This window comes from Mauremys mutica, chromosome 2 (genome assembly GCF_020497125.1).
Source record: "Mauremys mutica isolate MM-2020 ecotype Southern chromosome 2, ASM2049712v1, whole genome shotgun sequence".
Lineage (NCBI taxonomy): Eukaryota > Metazoa > Chordata > Testudines > Geoemydidae > Mauremys > Mauremys mutica.
The window spans coordinates 229695541-229716052 of NC_059073.1; the positions used below are offsets into that span (position 1 = coordinate 229695541).

Genomic DNA, 20512 nt, shown 5'->3' on the forward strand with positions numbered 1-20512 from the left:
GTCTGCTTCTGTATAGGGCTCATTCGTGATGGGTTTGGTTTTTTTAAGTGCTGCATTATTGAACACTATCAAAGTTTAGAGAATGTGTACAAAAAACTGACAGGTTGCCCAAGTTGCCCCTTAAAAAGAATCAAAAGGAAACTTACAAGAGCCTGCAAAACTCATATAAAATCCCTCAAACTTTCAAAGGCTATCACTGTACATATGTGACATGCGGGGCACAATCCAGACCAGTGAGGGGGCTGTGTCACCTCTGCCTTGCAACCTTGTGTACCTTACAATGCCTTGCTGATGTAGCTCCCACCTGGGCCGCTCACAAAGAGCCTTCCATCCAGCATTCAAGCCACACCGTGACTGTCTGTGTGTAACTGCAGCCTGCCAACTATATCCTGGCTCTCACCAGCCTGAGTGATACTGCAGGGTGACCACAACACATTCCCAATCCTAGATCTTTCCCCCAGAAATGTATGTCCTGTACTGCTCAGCCCTGTTCTGGACAGTTTAAATATATTAGGTCCATTGTTCCTATAGGGAAATAACTTGCCAGTTTATTACCTTAAAGAGTTACCCAGACACTTCAACTTAATCACGCTGGATTAGATAAAACAGTAAAACAAGTTTATTAACTACAAAGAGATATTAAGTGAGTATAAATAATGAGGCATAAAAATCAGAAATGGTTACAAGAAAAATAAAGACAAAACGCTTACTAGTATCTACTTAAGAAACTAACTCTGTTGCAAAGCAAACTTTCTTGCTACATGCTTCCAGCAGATTACTTACCAAACTCTCAGGTCAGGACCCATCCCCCAGAGTCCAATGGTTGTTTCTTTTTGTCTTTTCAGGTGCGGAGAATGAGGTGGGCAGAGAGGGAGGGAGTCTCGTGGGGTGTTTTCCCTCCTTTTTATAGTTTCAGCCCCCCTCTTGAAAAACATTTCTAGCTGAAACCCAGAGGCAGAGTCCATGAAAGAGGATATTCCCTGCTGGGTTATTTTCATATCTTTGATCTTCCTCTGTGTTCCCTCCTTGCTTGATGACTCTGTTTATTACTTAAATGCACATTAAGGCAAGCACACATTCCTTCATACAGGGTATGGCTACACTTGCAGCCGTACAGCGCTGCCACGGGAGCGCTCCGAAGTGCGAGTGTGGTCGCAGCGCTAGGTACTCCACCTCCCCATGGGGATTAGCTTACAGTGCTCCGCGCTCCCAGCGCTGGGGCACTGTTTACACTGGCGCTTTGCAGCGCTGTAACTTGCTGCGCTCAGGGGTGTGTTTTTTCACACCCCTGAGCGAGAAAGTTGCAGCGCTGTAAAGCGCCAGTGTAGCCAAGGCCTAAGTCAAGTCTGTCCTATTGCCTGGGCAGAGTTGTGGGGTTTGAAACGTGTTAATAACATCATACAGGAGAATCTTATTGCTTCATGTACAATGTTGGCACACATCTTATCGGGACAATACTGACCAGCAAATTGAGTTTCCAAATGACACCTTACAAGGCATACCTTGTACAAAGATTATTAAGTAGTGTGTCAGCTGTGAATACAGGGGTATATTTGGTCACAAGACAGAGTTATTTTGAATGGTGTTATTGGTTATTGAGATGTGTTATAAAACTTGTCACATTATAATAGGATTGTGGCAGGAATATCACGGGTTGAAATGTATCCTTTAGTCATGAGATGCTGGTGTATGGAATGATTCATAATGTATAACTTTTTGTTAAAGGGACATTCAAGATATGACATCTTATGCAATTTCTGTTTCAGCAATCATGTGTGTGTTCACACATTTGTTAGTGTGAATTTTACAAACTCAGGAAGTGCCGTGGGATGTGCTGGCTGCAGCTTCCAACCACCACCATTGGCCTGGGATGGCGAACCGCAGCCAGTGGGAGCCGTGGTCCACCGAACCTGCCAATGCGGCACATAAACAAACTGGCCTGGCCTGCCAGGGTGCTTACCCTGGCGAACTGTGTGCCAGAGGCTGCTGACCCCTTGTCTGTATCCACTCTAGTTGGGAATGTATCTAGAATTGATTGGTGTGTTTGAGGCTCATGAAGTCTGTCAGCAGAAAGCACTGTGTATCCCACACCAGATGGTGCTGGAACATGAGTGGTAAACATCACATGTATAACTACATCTTATCCTCGGTGGTGTGGACCCCCTTTGGGCTACAGGTTGAGCAGCATTGGTCCCTTCAGCATTTGTGTAGTCTGAGATGTCCGCTCTTGTAAAGGCCGTGAAAGAAGATTTCCCTTGAGAAGAAAGTGACTTTAAATCAAGCAAGTCACAAAAGGACCGCTCTACAGATGGTCAAAATTGTTGGAAGGAAATGCCTTTCTCACCGCACCGCAAAAAGAGGGCAGAATAAAAAAGTGGGTAGCTATCATCAGCACAGCTCCAATTATTAAAATCCACACTGGCTAGCACTATAGAGCACGTCAGCATCTCCTCCCCATTGTCCAAGGCTCCCTCCTTGGTCTTCACTCTACCACCCAAAATCTTTGGAGCATACTCAGTCCTGTGTAGGGATGGGTCTGATGCTCTCTTGCAAGACCGCCAACTGCCTCCTCTCCCTCTTGCAATGCTGCACTGATGCACAAGAAAATGAAGAGTAGGAGCTGGCAGAGAATGAGAACAAATGTTGTACAGGGGGTACTAGTAAAGGCACTGTCCTCATCAGAAAGCAAGAGAAGCTTGGGTCTCCTGCTGACAGCCCCATTCAGACTCCTAGTGGTGGAATTTAAGAAGGAGAATTTAACTGCAAACCCTCCAGTTAGATAAAAGGGAATCCGATTGCTCGAGGGGGCTTACAGAAGAGTTCTGCAGCCGCAGACAATAATCAGCACCAGTGTTCTAAGGATTCAAACATTGGTCTGTTGAATGAAATCCAGGGGTGGCCAACCTGTGGCTCCAGAGCCACATGTGGCTCTTCAGAAGTTAATATGCAGCTCCTTGTATAGGCACTGACTCCAGGGCTGGAGCTACAGGCGCCAACTTTCCAATGTGCTCGCGGGGTGCTCACTGCTCAACCCCTGGCTCTGCCACAGGCTCTGCCCCCTCTCCACTCCTTCCTGCACCTTCCCCTGAGCCTGCTGTGCCCTCACTTCTCCCCACCCCCCAGCCTCCTGCATGCCACAAAACAGCTGATTGGGGAGGGCTGCTGGTGGGTGGGAGGCGCTGGAAGTGGGGGACGGGGAAATCTGATGAGGGGGCTGCTGACGTATTACTGTGGCTCTTTGGCAATGTACATTGGTAAATTCTGGCTCCTTCTCAGGCTCAGGTTGGCCACCCCTGAATTAAATCAATAATCTGCCATTTTGGCAAACTATGTACAGTAGGTTGATGACTCCTCCCTCCAATTTCATCATCAGCACAACCAGGTAAATACAATGGCTCCACCAAATGCCATACATCATGAAAAACCATCCTACTTATTATATCTTCTCCTAGTGCATTTCATCTGTTAAGGGAATGAAACAAGATCGAGTTCATTTTTTTTCTGCAAGATTCGTTAGACACATACCTTCTGATTCTTGAGCTAATAAAGGAAAAGACTGTTCATAGTGTGTTCTTCAGAAGAAAGGACTATCGAAAACCCTCTTTTAACACAATGACACTCTAAAACTAACCCCATCCCACCCCAGTTCTGTACCTTTAAATTATGGTATTTTCTCTCTGAAAAGTTTAGTTTTTCTTTACACAAAGGCCTAAGCCCAAAAAGCAAACAGACCAGCCTATTTCTGTTTAAAACTTTCTGGCCTCAACCTGTTAGTTTTCTGCTGTCAGCTGTAGAGTCACATAGACCCACAATCAGAAAAGCCTGGCAGACCTATGGTGGTGATGGAAGTACCTGCTACATAAGATGTCTTGAAATCTTCTTCAGTAAATATAGATGGTAAACTTCACAAGTTTTACTTACCATGTTTAAAATTTTAATAAATGGCAATAGTGGATTTGGAAAATTAATTTGAGGCCAACTTTCAAATCATGGAGAATAAATAGGAAAGTCTGGCTGAGTCAGTACACTCTGTATGAAAAGTATTCGATATTCTCATGTGAAATTTTAGAACACCCTTAAGAGCAAATATAAAATTAATCAGGGCCCATGATGCTGAAACTTTGGATTCTTGATACTCTGAAGCTTAGCATAAGTGACTATATCCTTTTGGGGAAGACCTGTAGAGCACCAATAAGAGAATCTGCAAAAGCCACATCCACCCTTACTGCTAAAAATGTTCCTCCTTAGAGTGAGAATCTTGTTTGCAGCTTCCAGAATAAGTGAAATAGTCTACAAAGACAGAAATGGCATTTTCTTTTCAAGGAGTCAGTTCCAGAACACACACAGCAGTCCTGCTACTTAATGCAACCATTCACAGAGACTGAAGTAGAAAGTGCACTCTTATGCTAAAAACTAGCTAAAGCAATATATTTTCTGGAGAGGACTTTCTACACAGAAATTGTTGAAAAGCAGCAGCCTAGTAAGCCTTGTAGTGTCTAATAGAGACAAAGCCCCTATTCCGGGTTGGAATCGTCTCTGTAATTTAGAGACGTAACATTTCATCTGTCTTTCACGTTGATGCTGTTTGACTATACAGAGGTTAAAAGATAAAAGGGCAAACTCATTGATTTTAATCCCGTGACTAAACCTAGAGTAAAGAGGGTGACGTTCCGAGGGATACTGTTCTACATTCTGTTCTCTGTACCAGTGCCTGTTTTTGAAAAATCCTTCCAGGAACTCCTGCATGTCTTGCAGTACTTTTGTTGTTAATGAATTTCCAGACTTGAGATGAATCATAGAAACTACTTTTTTTTTCTCATAGTTATACAAGTTTTATCCCCCACTCTCAAGCTATGCACAATCTTTAAAGTTCTTATTTCTTTGAATTTACTACTCGCTATTTTACTAGAGTTGTTTTTTGATTACTAGTCTCTATTGTTTGTTCTGCATGTTAAATGATAGACTGTTGTTTTCATTTTTGCTTAGGGTTCTACCACATTAATATAGAAGAAAAAAAATCAGTATTGTGGGGGGAAGAGGGGTTGGAGGAATGGGATGTTTTCAAATAGTGTGTAGGTGCCCCCACAGCAGAGAGGAGTAGTAAAAAGTCACTTGAATTTGTTTAATGGGTACTTTAACTTGGCTGTTTCTTGCCTTTAGGATAAAGGTCAGAAGCTGATGAGGATTATGTTGGACCTTGAAAGACAAGGCTTAGAAGCTATGGAGGACATCCTCACCAGTACAGAGGTTCTGCATCCTGCTGAAGTAGTAGACCTTTTCTATGACTGTGTCGATACAGAAATTAAGTTCTTCAAGTGAAGTAAGCAGATGTTTTAATACTTTGATTTAGAAACTGCTAAGTTGTCAGAAAAGCAACTCATCTGCATATGTATACATAAGATGTATAAATGCAAGACTTAGTCTGATTCTGATTGTGCTGGTATAACCTCCGTGGTGTTACTCCTGGTTTACACCACTTTAAATGATTGTAGAATCAGGCCTCCATTATCTTTATGTCCCTTTTGATACCTCTCTGAATGGATTGTCTCAAAAGTCTTTTTCCTTTATGTAATGTGATAGCTTCTCTTACTGTATGTGGATTTTAAACCACTGTTATCTCATTTCAGCCACAGTGGACACCGTTAGCCTTTTCACAAGAAGACTCTATAGTTCTTCGAGCCTTGAAAGTCTCCAGTCCACATAGCTGAATTTGCAGGAGGAAAACAAACAAAAAGGCTTCTGTCTTTCTAGAAAAATGTTCCTCAGTAGCTATATTGAGTTAACAAAATTGCTTTCCTTTGTCCAATCATGTGGTGGTCCTGTTCTGTGTGTAGTGAAAGGAGAGAGTCACCGATTGGTCCGTGTGTGCATGCCAGCTAATGTAGTGCAGAATGTTTCATTGTTTGGGCAACAAACAATTAAAACAAGGAATAACTTCATTCCAGTGTAATTTCCATATAATCTTTTAAAGCAAACAAATGTTTTTGTTTTATTTCCCCCTGTATAGCTCAGGCTAGGTAGCAAAGCTCAAATGCTTAGAATGTCACCAGGTACATGTATGCTTACCACTTCACACTGGAAATGACAGCCGTTTTAAAAACAAAAACAGCAGCCCCTGACAGTCTGAATTAGAGCGAAAGCCTGGGTCTGAGCTTGCTTGTGTAACTCGGTTGGCTGCAATGGAGCCACTCTGACTTATGCCAGAACATGAGCAGAATTATGCCCCCGCGGCTCAGTGCTGCCCTCACCTATTCAGACATTGGAAAAACAACGATTGCACTTGCGATGCCTGATAGGTTCTTTTTTCTTTCTTTCCCTAAGATTCATAGTACTGTGTATTGCAGGCAGAATCAAACTGAGTGCCTAGTACATTATATAATCAGATGACTTCAAGGCAGCATTGGTAGACACATCAGAGCAGTGACAATTCAGTCAGAACACTTTTTTTTGTTAGACTAGAGGCTGGGCATTGAAAATAAAATTAGGGACAGTAGTCTGGCTGTGGGACTATATTGCCGTCTGAAAGACAATTCTGTGAGATCTCCAAATGGTATATGCTGTTTACAGCCAGAGGAAATCTCCAATTATTTAGTACAAGAAAAAGGAAGTGACTGTGACTGAGCTGTTGCTTACTGCATGCAAGGCACAAATTCACAGTGAAGCGATGATCTAAATGTTACTCCTTTACAACCTGCAGAGAGGAGGATACAAATGGTTTATTTGCAGTTTTTCATCAGCACACCATTTCACCCTCTAGATTCATATTTGGATTCATGTGACTCCAGTGATTGTCTACTTTTCGTGTGCTCTTGCCCTAACTCCTTTATTTTAAGAAGTTAATCTAGTGCAGAGGGTGAGCATTGATCAAGGGAACCTTCTTAACTCATGACACAAGGGACAATATTAGAGCTGGGTAGGGGACAAGGTGTTAATTCCCACCCACTGAAAAATTGCAGCAGCATGAACAAAAAAGTTTTTCTTTTGGAGGGAGGTTGATGATTGAGAAGAGAAGCCCCCGCTGAGGAACTGTTTCTCAGAAGGGGAGCATCAGTTCACCACTCTTTTGACACAGATAGTGTGTTTGGGGCTGCACCCAACCCCTACAAAATATGTAGCTCTCAGCTGCTTGGAATCAGAGTCAAACATCTTACAAACACAGTTTAAGGAAGTTTTTACTAATGCTTCATCTGCCACTTCCAGCTATAAATCCATTCAGCAGGCACTTAAGTCTATATTTATGTTGTGGCTACACAAACCATATACAGCCATAAAATTATCCCTTTCCGTTTACTTGCTTTCTATTAAATTCCTGTTGTGGCTTTATCAGATCGCCTCAAACAACAGTATTAATCCAGGAAAAAACCCAAACCACTAAGGAATCCTTGTGGCACCTTAGAGACTAACAAATTTATTTGGGCATAAGCTTTCATGGGCTAGAACCCACTTCATCAGATGCATGAAGTGAAAAATACAGGAGCAGGTATAAATACCTAAATAAATAAATCCAGGCTACTGTAGAATACAATTTCAAAAAGATCTGCCAGTGAAATACATCTGGGCTCAAACTGATTTTCTGATTGTTATTGTTCTTCCCCTTTAATTCTCTTTGTATCCCCTTTTGGGTTTTTTGTGTGTCTGTTTTTTGAATTCACCTCCCTTCTTTCATAAGTACTATAATTTTAGCTTGCTTGAAATGGAAACAGGACAAAGGTGATCAACACCTTTCTAGGAGCCCTACACTCCATGCCCTTGACTTTGCAGGTAACACTGAACATGTCTCTTAAACAGTGTAGCTGCCACTCCAAGTGTAAGACAGTGGCCACTATACAAAGTATCCAGGTAATCTCAGTAACTGTTCAGAGGTGAGCCACTGTCTACTATGACATTTTACAGTGCATGAGATGCACTATAAAATATGATTTATATAGCTGTTTCTGTAATTCTCTTAATATGATGTGTGATACAGCAGGGCCAGGGAGCCATGCGAGAGGGGAGATATATAAATCCTAACCTAATTAAGGCGTGGTTCCATGTAGACTAGGGAAGGTTACTTCAGGTTAATTGGAACACCTGTAGTCAATTAAGGCCCTGTGAGGCATCTAATAAAACCTCCCTGCTTCAGGCAGAGGGTGGTGTGAGGCAGGAGAGAGGATTGGAGTTTGGAGGTGCGTTGCTGAGACTTGAAAGACCAGAGAATGTGAGGAAGGGAGATGTGTCAAGGACAAGAAACCTGCAGGCGTTGAGAGGGGCTGGGGCTTAGAGTGAGGAGCAAATCGAGACCACGTCCTTCCTCTACCACCTTCCCAGGCCACTAGCAGGGGTAAGGGATGGTGTCCTAGTCTTACCTCTCCCCCACCCCCCCATGAAAAGTATGGGACCCACCATACCACTATTGGCCACTTTGCCACAGCTGCTGTACATTGGATCATCAGCAATTTAAAATAGCCAAAGCAATATTGTGCACATTCAAAAAACTGCATCCATAATTTGAGGTGCCAAAGAGGCCAGTGTTCAGCAGACTATATAATACAAACACATGTGCTCCCAAAGCAAGGTGAATGTAATGTAAACATAGCCAAATAACAACAGATTGGAGTTTAAAGTTTGCTTGTCAGATTCTGAAATGAAAGATGAAAAGAACTTTCTTTGGCACACACTGTCCCAAAAATGTTACACTGTGAATGACAGTGTCAACCATTTCATATAGTCCATAGAGATTCTAAAACTACACCCAAACCATGGAATATCTGCAACTGGATAGACAGGCTTGTGCATTAGGGAAATACAGGCAAGCAGTGATTATTGTGCCTTTTGCGCCAATGTGTTGAAGTCTCTTACATGTAAATGACTAGTTTGATGTGTGTAATCATGTTCTATGTTGCCTAGGCAGTGTTGTGATAAATTAACATAAGTATATGCTCTTGGAAATATCAGAGTATATACCGATTCACTAAAGAAGAGCTGGTCCACTTATGTGAAACAAGTAAGTAAAATGTCTCAAAGACCCTTGTGGTCAACTTTTTTTAAAACAAGTTGATCCTCCATGTTGCCTCTGTAAGTGCACTCTGTGTACTGCAGCCATGGTTAAAAAGGGAAAAATCAAATTCCCCAAATTGGATATTGTACTCGGCTCCTCTCTAGTTGTAAGACAGGAGGTCTGCTTAGAAGGGAGAAGTCTTCTGCTCTAAAAGCACACAACTGTGATGAAGCAGCAAAGAATCCTGTGGCACCTTATAGACTAACAGAAGTTTTGCAGCATGAGCTTTCGTGGGTGAATACCCACTTCTTCGGATGCAAGCTTGCATCCGAAGAAGTGGGTATTCACCCACGAAAGCTCATGCTGCAAAACTTTGCATCCGAAGAAGTGGGTATTCACCCACGAAAGCTCATGCTGCAAAACTTCTGTTAGTCTATAAGGTGCCACAGGATTCTTTGCTGCTTCTACAGAACCAGACTAACACGGCTACCCCTCTGATAACTGTGATGAAAATGCTCGTGTTCTCATTCTTGCACATTAAGGTTCTGATCCTGCAACTTACTCACCTCCCGAATCTTCTTGACTTCAGTGGGGCTTGATGTGGTCTAGGGATGCTCCTGCATGAAGTCACTTGCAGAATTGGCGCCTCCAAGGCTTTATCCCACAGCCTGTGGCATAGAATCACAGCGCCTGGGGCAACAGACCTTGGGCTTGTGCTCCAGTGCTAAAGACACCTGTGTAGATATTGCAGCACAAGATGGAGCTTAGGCTCTGAAACCCACCCCCCAACCCTGGACTTCAGAGTCTGAGCCTGAACATCTACATAGCTATTTATAGTAGTGTAGTGCAAGCCTGAGTCTGTCAACCCAAGCTCAGAGACTCCTGGGTGCAGGCTGCCGTTTGTTGTGTAGATGTACCCTGATTGTCCACAACTCAAATAAGCTCTTGTACTAAACCTGCCCTGAATGATGTTGACAAGCATTACGTGAAACACAGTATGTTATAAATTAAAATACCTGTGCTGACTTGCTCAGTTCTAAAGATGTGTTTAATGCTTACAGGATAAAGACACTAAACTTCAAAGCCAGTGGAGTGGGTGGCACAGAGGCATCGTTTCACATTCACTCTGAATTCTGGCTTAGCTATGTTGAGCCAAACGGGGCAGGGAGTAAAGATGTCTACTTTAAATAAAGTATTGTTCGCTGCAGCTAGTGCCCAGCATCTCATGCAGCTATTTTCACACATCAGCCCTGTTGCCTGTCTGTGGGGTGGGGGGGAGGGTGTCAAGATGTAGGCCTTCAGACTGAATCAAGACACTGCAAAGCTTGTTTGGCTAAATTTCTTGTGGGAACTAATATGTACAGGTTTGCAATCATCCTGTGGGAATTATGTATCTGTTGGGAACTGCTGATTGGCAAAATAAATAAATAAATTCATTTCAGCACCATGAGCCAGGTACTAAGTATTTTGTACAAAAAATGTCACTCTGCAAGTCCCTTTGAGCCAGGCCATTGCCTTCATGCATATAGTGCATAAAAAAGGGGCGGGGCTGAGGTTGAGACCCTCTCGTGTGTGTACTATCACTACATGCACTTGTTCCATAATACTGAAGAAAGCAATACACTCTAAATCAATAGCTGAAGAGGGTTAGTTGAGTCAGTGCCTTACTGACTGGGCAGAAGCATCAAGGACTCGTCATGGATGCTGAACCATCAAACTGTAGGAGTAGTGAAAAGACCTTGGTTTTGTTGGAGGGAGGAGGGGGAACCCCTAGGTGTTTGTATCATCTTCCATGTTTTTAAATTTCTGTGGGCACATTCATGTATGTACACCAGCACAACAATGTAATGCAGCACAGTATTGTTCAGTACATGGAGGTCAAAGTTGCCTGCTACCTCAGCCTCTGGTAGTCAACAGCCACTTTCTTTACACATCTGAACACATGGACAGCATGGAAAAGTCAGCCAGCACCATGCATTGTATAAAAATGTAGTGGGATGAAGTTCTGGGTACAGAGGAATTTTAAATAGTTGAGGCTAGATTCACAAAAGGATTTAAGTACTTAAACCCAGATTTAAGGATCCTGCAAGTCACAAAATGCCTGCTGTGTTGGTGCTGTGAAAAGTGATACTTGCATGTTTAAGATCATCACTTTTCACAGCCTCCCAGAGAGCTAGTAAGTCTGCTGTGAAAAGTGATACTTGCTGAGAAAAGTGATATTAACCAATCCATGCAAGCCCCAGGACCCAGCCCTGAATGGGGGAGATCGAAGTGGGAGGCAGCAGGGGACAGAGATGGTGGGATGGATGCAGGATATGGGAGGCAGCAGGGTCCAGGGGTAAGGGGTGGGGTTGATGAGCCCTACTGCTGCATGGCCAGAGCCAGGGACAGGAACTGTGTGGCCAGAGCCAGAGATTAGAGCCTGCTACTGCACAGCCAGAGCTGTGGGTCAGCGGCCAGGGCCTCTGTCTACTGCCGCATGGCCAGAACCTGGAGTTAATGCCTGCCACTGTGTAGCTGGAGCCAGTGCTGGCTGCTGAGCAGCCAGGGGTCAGCCCCAGTTCCCAGGACCAGAGCTGTCTGTTAGCACCTGCTGCCATGTGGCTGGGGCAGGGGATCAGCACCATGGCCATATGGCCAGAGCCAAGGGTCTGCACCTGAAGCCCTGCAGTCGGAGCCTGCTGCTGCACAGCTTGGGCCTGGGGCCAGTGCCTACCACTGTGTGGCCAGAGCCAGTGCCCACCCCCGCACAGCCAGAACTGGGGGCCAGAGACAGAAACCCTGCAGCCAGACCTGGAGGCTGGTGCCCAAAGCCCTGTGGTTAGAACCTGGTACTGTGCAGCTGGGGGTCAGTGCCTGGGGCCAGCATCTGCCACTGCATGGCCAGAGCCCAAGACAGGAGTCGGGGGTCAGTACCTGCCAGAACTAGGGGCTAAAGCCCTGCAGCTGAAGGCCAGGGCTGTGTGGCTGGAGCTGCTGGAGCCTGCCACCCAAAACCCCTTCTCCCAAGGTGGGTCAAGAACTCACCTTGCTCCTGCAGCATTGTGCCCCACCTGTCTCAAGAGGTGGAGCAGGGAAGCGCATCCAGGAGCAACAGGGAGGGTGGGGAAGGAGCCAATCCTTTGTCATCTCTACCCTCCTGGGCATATCACCAGCCTAGGAGGCTGTGGCCGCACAAAAAGCCCCTGGCCACATTTGAGAAACACTGACCTAGGGTGCTGGTTTTTGTGACTCCTGTTCGCTGAAGTGCCTCTCTTTCCACAGTCATTATATAGGGAGCCGAGGCACCTGATCTAGGCCCTTAAAGCTGAGGCATGGTTTGGAGAAGTACCACCACTCACTCACCTTAGTGAAACAGTATTAAGCCATCTCCATTTAACGCACATAAGCTAAAGTACAAAGGAGGAACTAATCTACCAAGAGACACTTTAATAAATATATTTTTTTAAATCCTTCTAAAATATTTGTTACACAGTATTATAGGTTCCAGTACAGATGAGAATAGGCAAGAAGTCATACTCCACGTTTGCTTTTAATGCACGACTATAATACTGTAGCAGAATACTATTCCTGAATAGCCTTGTATTAGACCTTCTGTAAGAAAAGTTGCAATGCCCATGTTGACGCCTACCTAAATTTGACTTTTATTACATTTTATATGCTCAAACACAGTTAACTATTGTAATTACAATACTGGTGACAGCATTTATTTTTCAATATGTCACACACACAGGCAAACTATTTATTAAGGGATCAGTACAGGCAAGAAAAAAAGCCAGGAGGGGGTTACGTTTCAGAAGCCCTATGGTGCTGCTGCATTCTACAGCTGGAAAAGCTGTTCTTCCAGGAGATAATTCAGTGGCTCCAGAACCTCCCTCTGTACCTCCTCTGTCCAATCAGACTCAGGGCCAGATTCACTGCTGTGGTCTGCGGCTCCAACAATGCAAAATAGCTCTCAAACTGCCAGAGTTCACTGATGAATCTGGTCCCAAGCCCTTCACAGGGGTAGTATATTAAGCATATGTAGGTAACTGCAGCCCACTTATCCATCCGTGAATGATTCCACACAGTTACCTTCTTTTTGTTGACCAGTCAGGCGCCATGTGAACAACTTCCCCACCCCCAACTGTCCACAGCTGAGTTGCTAGGATCTTATTTACCTGATGTCCTTAAAGTCCAGCTAGTTGCAAGGGCATGACCACTTCTGCCTTCCTTAGTATTTACGTGGTGGTGACAAGGCTACTAGCTAACTTTGCAGAGAAAGGCACTATCCAGAGATAGACAGCAAAAGGGCAGAACTATAGCCCTAAACTGGATTTAACATACCTGCTATATTTGCAAGTTAGGATGCTGCAGAGTTTATGCAAATAAGGCTTTAATTTCGTATGCATATTTGAATAGTCATAACTCCATCAGTCTTCCCCAGCCCCCACCATCCAATCTAGCCATTCTCCTAAATTCTACCCTGCTCTGGCTCCACATTTGAGTTTCCTCCCTTGGAGATCACTACCACCTCTGCTAACCTAGGGAGGGGCCCAGGTTCTCTGTACTGAGAAGTGGAAGCCAGAATCTTGATCCTTTTCTAACCAACCGGGGAGAGTTTCCTACCTCCCTCCTCCTCCGATTTGCGGCCTGCTGCTCCCCCTGCTGGCTACTGCTTGCAGAATCAGTTCTGTTCAGCTCCCCTGGAAAGAGGAGGATTAATGAGGAGGTGCCTGCCAGAGTGCAGAACCTCTGGAATGATTTCAGGCACCCCCATACTCCTGGACTCCTGAAAAACAAGAGATTAAGGCCACTTTGTAGAAATTCAGGACCAGGGTCCTGAAATTGAGAGTCTCCAAGGGAAACAACACATGTGAATTAAAAGACTGATTGACGCACCCTTAGCCTGGCCATTTTAATTGTATAACTTTAAGTCAATCAGAGACAAGCCAACCTATGGGTGCACCTGCAAGGAAAAGTCTGATTTCCGGTGAGGTAATTAAGGTAACCTGCATTAGCTCCATCCTGTCAGCCACGGCAACTGGCAGAAGGGGGAGGAGAGTTTTTGGTGCCTGTGGCAAACTGAGGTACAGTATCTTGCGAATCAATCTGCAGTTCCAGACTGCAGCCCTTCATGGCTCGCATTTAGTATTTGGGTGAAAAGAGCTGCATGGAGCACAGGGCCGGCTCCAGACCCAAGCGCGCGCTTGGGGCGGCATTTTGCCGGGAGGGCGGCAGGCGGCTCCGGGGGACCTCCCGCAGGCATGACTGCGGAGGGTCCGCTGGTCCCGCGGCTCGGGTGGACCTCCCGCAGACGTGCCTGCGGAGGGTCTGCTGGTCCCGCGGCTCGGGTGGAGCATCCGCAGGCACGTCTGCGGGAGGTCCCCCGGAGCCGCGGGACCGGCGACCGCCAGCGCGCCCCCCGCGTGCTGCCCTGCTTGGGGCGGCGGAATTCCTAGAGCCGCCCCTGATGGAGCATATAAATAAAGGAGGACTTCTGACAATTGTTTCCAGAGCCGTTCAAAAGAGATTGGTGAGAATGAACAATACCAGTTGTCTTCTTTCTAGTATTTAGCTATTGAAAGCTTCTTTAGCTAACTGGAGAGGGGTAATGTGGGGGTGGGGAGAGAGGGAATAACAATGTCTAGAAAGCCTGTCAAACAAGTGGCAGGTGGGCTCCTGGCTAGCAGCAGCAATAAGCAATATTTAAAGAGAAAATCTATACTGTACAAAAGGGTCACATTTTAGAGACATGATGGTCCAGCTGTGCCCTTAAACAAACACTTATTGGCAAATGCATTCATCCCAGTTTTGCTTTCTGACCTCAGGAGAAGCACTTTGGAAAAGCTTTGCCCTATCTGCCAATGCATGGCAATGCTGTTAGGCAGTCCAGCCCAGGCAGTTATGTTCTAGCTCATTCCCTTCTGACGGGCACACCCACTAGCAAATCTGAGATAGAATAGCGTACTGTGTGCAGTGGTGTCCGCAGACCCTTTCTCCTGCCTATAGATATGTTTGACCAATAAATCCCTGTAATTATGGACCCCTATGTGGTGGTAATGAAGGAGAGGCCATTTTGCAGCAGTGTGGTGGGTAGGTAGGAAACAGGTAGCAAAGTAACTTACAATGAGATTATAGAGTCATGCCAATAACCATACAATATATAGTATCTTATTTTCAGATAGCTAATTGAAAACTCCTGTAAATATAATTAGAGCTCTCGGGGGGAATACTAAAAATATTTAAAAGGTGACAAAGAAAAATATCGGAGTGTATTTAATGCATGGAATACTGTTTGAGATGATATCTCTTGATGATGATTTGAATGAGAATTACATAGTGAACACTACTAAATAATTTAAATCTCATGGTGCTTGGTTTTAAAAATTCCTGAAGTAAAGTATCCAACAATAATTTAAAAGCCTGTGCCAGCGCTCTCCTCTATCGCCATATGATGGCTAGGCTAGTTCAGAGAATGCATAATTAAAGTATTTCTTTTCCAGTTTTAAAAATATCAAATCAGGTCCGACACTGCATCATTTGATTGTTAAAATATAATCTCTACTCATTTAACAAAACCTCCTCTGCTTCATACATTATCTTGTTATCTTCACTCCTCCTGTGTAGTACTGCACCAGAGGTCCGTTAGAGGGATCTTCTCATCTCACATGTGTTCTTAGTGGAGGATTTTTAGGGGTATCTGTAAGATACATAGGATACCATCTATTACAGGATGTCTATTGTTTCTGTATATGCTTACAGTACTTATGGCCCTGCATAAAAACTTCTCCTTCCTTAGAGGTTTTTAAGATCAGGCTTGACAAAGCCCTGGCTGGGATGAGTTAATTGGGGATTGGTCCTGATTTGAGCAGGGGTTGGACTACCTCCTGAGGTCCCTTCCAATCCTGATATTCTATGGAAACAGTCTAAGAAAAGTAGTGTGAGGATGAAAATGTGGGGGGTAGGGAGTTGTCTAACATAATACAGAACACATGGGATCTATACAAATAGTAGCCTGTATGGTTAGAATAGGAATTTGTGTGATTTTATTCATCTATTTATAAATGCCTATTTTCAAAGCTGGGTGGGTGACGTGCTCCCCAAACACAGTGATATGATTTTCAAAGGCTGAGCATCTGTATCTCCCAGCGTATTGGTGCTTCTGAGAATCTGACATTCTTATTAGGTGCCAAAATGCAGAGTTAGGATGCAACTTTAAGCACTCAGGTTTGAAAACTTGGAACTGTCTTTTATATTCGTATATAGCGATTACAGGTTCAGTATTAAACCACAATTCATTTCTGATGTCACCAGTTTATGAACACATTAAGGCTGGGTCAAGACCATGCTAAGTCTGCTTATGTAACATTATTTTTAACGTTAAGAGCTTCCTACTTTAAGAATGTAATGAATACAATGAAACTGGTGGCATGTCAGCCATGCTACTGTTTGGGCTTTTTCTAGAAACACTGTATAATGAAAGATGATTCATTACTGTTATAATAAATCCCAAAGATACAATAATCATGGTATACTTTCAGTGTATCCTAGCAACTCAATCATGATTTCACACTAAATTGTTGCCCAGTGTTTGTTTATATTCACATCAACATTTTTAACAATGTTGGAAAAACAGCATTAATCCTGCCATGCGTGTACAAGATTCTTCTACACCTACCTCTAGATTCCTTGCTGGGATAAATTCTCTGAAATGGCTTGAATTCATCAGGAGGGGGGAATTCTTCCACAGAATGGAAAGTAAACTTAGACTCAAAGTCATCTAGAGAATTAAAAAAAAAAAAGTCTATCAGGAAAGTAAACTCTGGCCACTCTTAACAAAGCTGGATTATCACTGGAAGAAAACTGCTGACCCAGTAAACTATTATAGTTGATGTGCCTGACTGATACCCCAGTGACGTTTACAGTGGTTCATACTGTGGAAAAACTCCATCTTAAGTGGAATTATCTGGTTAATCACCCCTTTTTCATTCACAACTGCACCATTCCAATACTAATCATATAACATGCCTGTGGCAACCACAGCAATTTTTTACAATGATGTTAGGACCTGGGCTGTCCCTAGGGGAGCGCAGGGCCTGGGGCAGAAGTGATGAATCTGTCACTTCCGGGACAAACTCATCATGTCCAGGACCGACCACACTGGCCAATCGCACCAGCCCGTGGGGCCCCCCAAAGTGCGGGGCCTGGAGCAGTCGCCCCAATTCACCCTACCCAAGGGATGGCTCTGGCTAGGACAGTATTTGATGTAGTCTTACCTGGCTTTAGAGTAACGAACCAGCTAGAAACAAAGATAAAACAAACTGCCAACTCACCAAACCACAAAAACGTGTCCCTGGGAACCTCTGTCCTATAGAATTTAATGGGGATGGAACCACTAGGGTTCTGTAGATATTACTCTAAAACCCAATATAATTTAATAGAAAGTTATTACTTCTGTATAGCATTTTGCACTGTCCTGTAGAAGTTTACAACAGGTGTTTACTTTTCTATTCTATCAGACAGTCCAAAAACCTAATGAAAAGTTATAACTTTATTGTTGTATAAGGCTCTTCTACAGAGGAACACTACAGAGCGTATCTCAAGATCTCTCTGCTTTTTCACAGTAGACTTCGTGCACACTGGACTTGCACAGTTACTGTAAGATTTGTGAGATGGGGTTTTGGTACTATGTATACTTATTGGGCTTTTGTGTTGAAATCTTTCAAGTACAGCAAAGAAGATTAATTTAGAAAATATTACCAATGATGTGCATGTTTCCATTTCTGTGCTGTGGATAGGGCTCATGTGCAGCTGGCCACGATGAAACTTGGGTATATGGACACTTGCTCGTAAGCTCAGTTGATGGTGATCTTGCTGGAGGCAGCGGAGGCGGAATTAACTTCCCAGTGTTGCTTACTTAAAAAGAAGCAGACCGCACATAAAGATACAGTAATGGATGAATGAGTTCTTAAGACATTCCTCTGAAAAATGAACTGATTGGACTTTAGACCTGAGACAATGTTTCGTTCAAAGCCAAATGGCACCATGGCAGTAGGTTATTTTATAGCTGCCACATTCCAAGCATTACTGCTGTAGTGATTCTATCTATTCTATACTCATCACTATCTCTGAATACCTGACCCATTATATTTAAAAGACGTTTCCCTTAGCTTTAAAAAAATATAGTCAATTAATTGTTCTCTCTACCCATTGCTGCCAATACGTAAGGTTCAGCCCAACCCTTTAGCTGGTTTTTATTATGGAGAGCTGCCTGTTTCTCAATATCACAAACCCAATTTCCTATTTTTTCCAACTGGCACTTCTGGTCTAGAAGTAGCTGGATTTCCAGATGCTGTCTGCCCCTCTCAACCTGTATCCTCTCTAGGTCTGCCTGTAGATCTGTCCCCGATCCCTGTTGCAATGATGCATTTGGTCTGGATGGAGCATGGAGGCTGTTTCTATCAACCTCATCCCTGCTTCTCTCCAAGGAGTTGGCTCTAAGATTTTTCCTGCCTGCTGGACTCTGTCAGTGGGCTGGATTTTCTTTGTGAACCTGACCCATCACTCCTCTTCCTCATCAGAATATAGCAAGTTCCTTAGCTTTGCCTTTGTCTACTCTTCAGTGTTGAGCTGCCTTTCTCTACATAGTTCAACTAGCTGTCTTCTCTTCAGTTGTTCATGACTCATTTTCCTCTTTCTTTTCACTGTTCCTTTCCCATAAAGACTATGCGACTTTTCTCTGTGCTTTGCCCTTCTATGCTTCTTTGACTGCCGTTGGCACTTACAGAAATTCACACGGTCATAGATTTCAGACACACTGCCACCCTATATGTCACAGTTTCAGGGTAACTGCTCTTGTATTCCCCCTCCATGATCCACAAAGGGCACCCACTTTAGGGTTCCGGTTCTCTGCTGTTACCTCTCTAGAGCAGAAACCTGCCTCTCACTCTGCTGACCAGGGATTTTAAGGCTGCACAGCTCCCTGCTTTACACTGGGTTATCTTCAGCAAGCCAGACTGCTAAAAAAGGCCAGTGCCTGTGCTTTGCTTTCTGTCATAGGGTCATGACCAGAGTATTTTCCACTGTTATAAGCAATCATATTTATTCTTAAGGTAAAAGCATTACAGAAAAAACATTAAAACAATAAAAGAACTTACATGCATGCTAAAAAGCCTACCACAGATCACTCCAAACTAGGGATCTGGTAGGTTTTATTCTTTTGAAACCTACAACTAGGTTTTCCCCATGGTTACAAGCTCATCTATCTTATATCGAGCCCAATCTGGGCAGATCAGCCTCTTTTTTTCTTTTCTTTTTTTAAATACAGCTCGGGCCCTTTGATCTTGGCCTTCTGTAACAGGTAGTCAGCAGACAATGACCCTCTCCCTAAGGGCGTAGCTTCAAAAAGCTGGGTTTTTGCATAACTGGAATTTGAATTAATCTCTCCCTAGGGATTCCCCAGGAAATCCACTTAATACTTATTGTCCCAAACTTGGTTTGAACCTGCTGCACTGCTCATCTCTCAGGAAGAGAAAACCAAGCACGGACTAGTTTTCTCGGCAGTGTGGCAGACAGACCCACAGCAGGAGCAACTGCTCTCACTGGGAACTCAGTGATCTATGCTCCTAAGTTCAGAGATCCTCTCCTGCGGCTCCAGACGTCCTGTCTTCTCCTGCCACTGTAGCTCCCAGACTACGGCTGTATTTTTCTGTAGCCTTGTGTAGTTTGAAAACTCATTTTCAAAACTTACCTGCACCTCTGCCTTGTCTCTTTTTCTGCACTGCTGAAGCTGGCTGAGAGAAGGGTGGGGCAGGAGGAAGAGGCATGGACTGAATACCAGGTTTTTGGAAGAGCAAGTGTGGAGATTTGGGGGGCAGTGCGGGTGGAATGTCTTGGCTGTTCACAGCACTGTTAAAGGTAGGGGAGGGTGGCAGTGGCAAGGATCCCCTGGGTGAAGAAGTAGGAGGCAGTGGTGGTGGAGGCGGGGGAGGAGTTGGAGGTGGATAATCCCTCAAATCAGGGTGCAGGGGAGAAGTACTAGGAAAGTCAGTAGTTCTGACTGGCAATCCACAAGGTGGTGCCAGGGGCAGGGGAGGAGGCGGCATGTACAAAGCTGTTGCTTGAACCTTGGCAGGCTTGTCACTCTGAGGAGGAGGAGGAGGTGGTGGTGGAGGTGGTGGTGGTGGAGCCACCAAATTCGGGGGTGACACTTTTGCAGGTTTTTCCAGAGGAGAGGGAAGAGGTGGAGGAGGTGGGAAAACAAGGGAAGGTTTGCTGGAAACTGGTGGAGGTGGGGGAGGGGCAGGCATGCAGGGCCGAGCTGGTCCTGCTCGCGGCCCACTGGGTAGCTCCGATGGGTGTGCTGCTCTTGGACAATCAGGCAGACTTGAAACATGACTGCTTGCTTTGGCATTGCCATTCAATGGGGCTGGAGACTTTGGAGGAGGCACTCGTACTCCAGGCAGCTGCCCAGCCTTGCCAGCTGGAAAACAAAACCACAAGCCTCAAGGTAAATCATTAAAGACGTAAGCATGGTTTCAAATCATCAGATAA

The 20512-nt window shown here is 44.4% G+C and overlaps 2 protein-coding genes across 6 annotated transcripts in view; one reads left to right on the forward strand and one right to left on the reverse strand.

Moving 5' to 3' along the window:
* Positions 1-9224, forward strand: part of SCRN1 (secernin 1) — a 56600-nt gene extending 47376 nt beyond the window's left edge. The window contains exons 8-9 of one of the 2 annotated variants that reach the window (XM_045008145.1): positions 5161-5320; positions 5628-9224. In XM_045008145.1, coding sequence (XP_044864080.1) covers positions 5161-5319 — 159 coding nt within the window. In that variant the 3' untranslated portion in view covers position 5320; positions 5628-9224. Of the gene's footprint in view, positions 1-1766; positions 2014-5160; positions 5321-5627 lie in introns of those variants that run through there. The other variant, XM_045008146.1, reaches the window with a different exon arrangement.
* Positions 9225-12391: 3167 nt separating this feature from the next.
* WIPF3 (WAS/WASL interacting protein family member 3) overlaps positions 12392-20512 on the reverse strand; it is a 52065-nt gene continuing 43944 nt past the window's right edge. For 2 of the 4 annotated variants that reach the window (XM_045008143.1, XM_045008142.1), the window contains exons 5-8: positions 19710-20441; positions 17720-17875; positions 16638-16739; positions 14331-15659 (exon numbers count right to left, since the gene is read on the reverse strand). In XM_045008143.1, the coding sequence (XP_044864078.1) occupies positions 15619-15659; positions 16638-16739; positions 17720-17875; positions 19710-20441 (1031 nt within the window). In that variant the 3' untranslated portion in view covers positions 14331-15618. Of the gene's footprint in view, positions 13749-14329; positions 15660-16637; positions 16740-17719; positions 17876-19709; positions 20442-20512 lie in introns of those variants that run through there. The other 2 variants (XR_006577540.1, XM_045008144.1) reach the window with 2 other exon arrangements.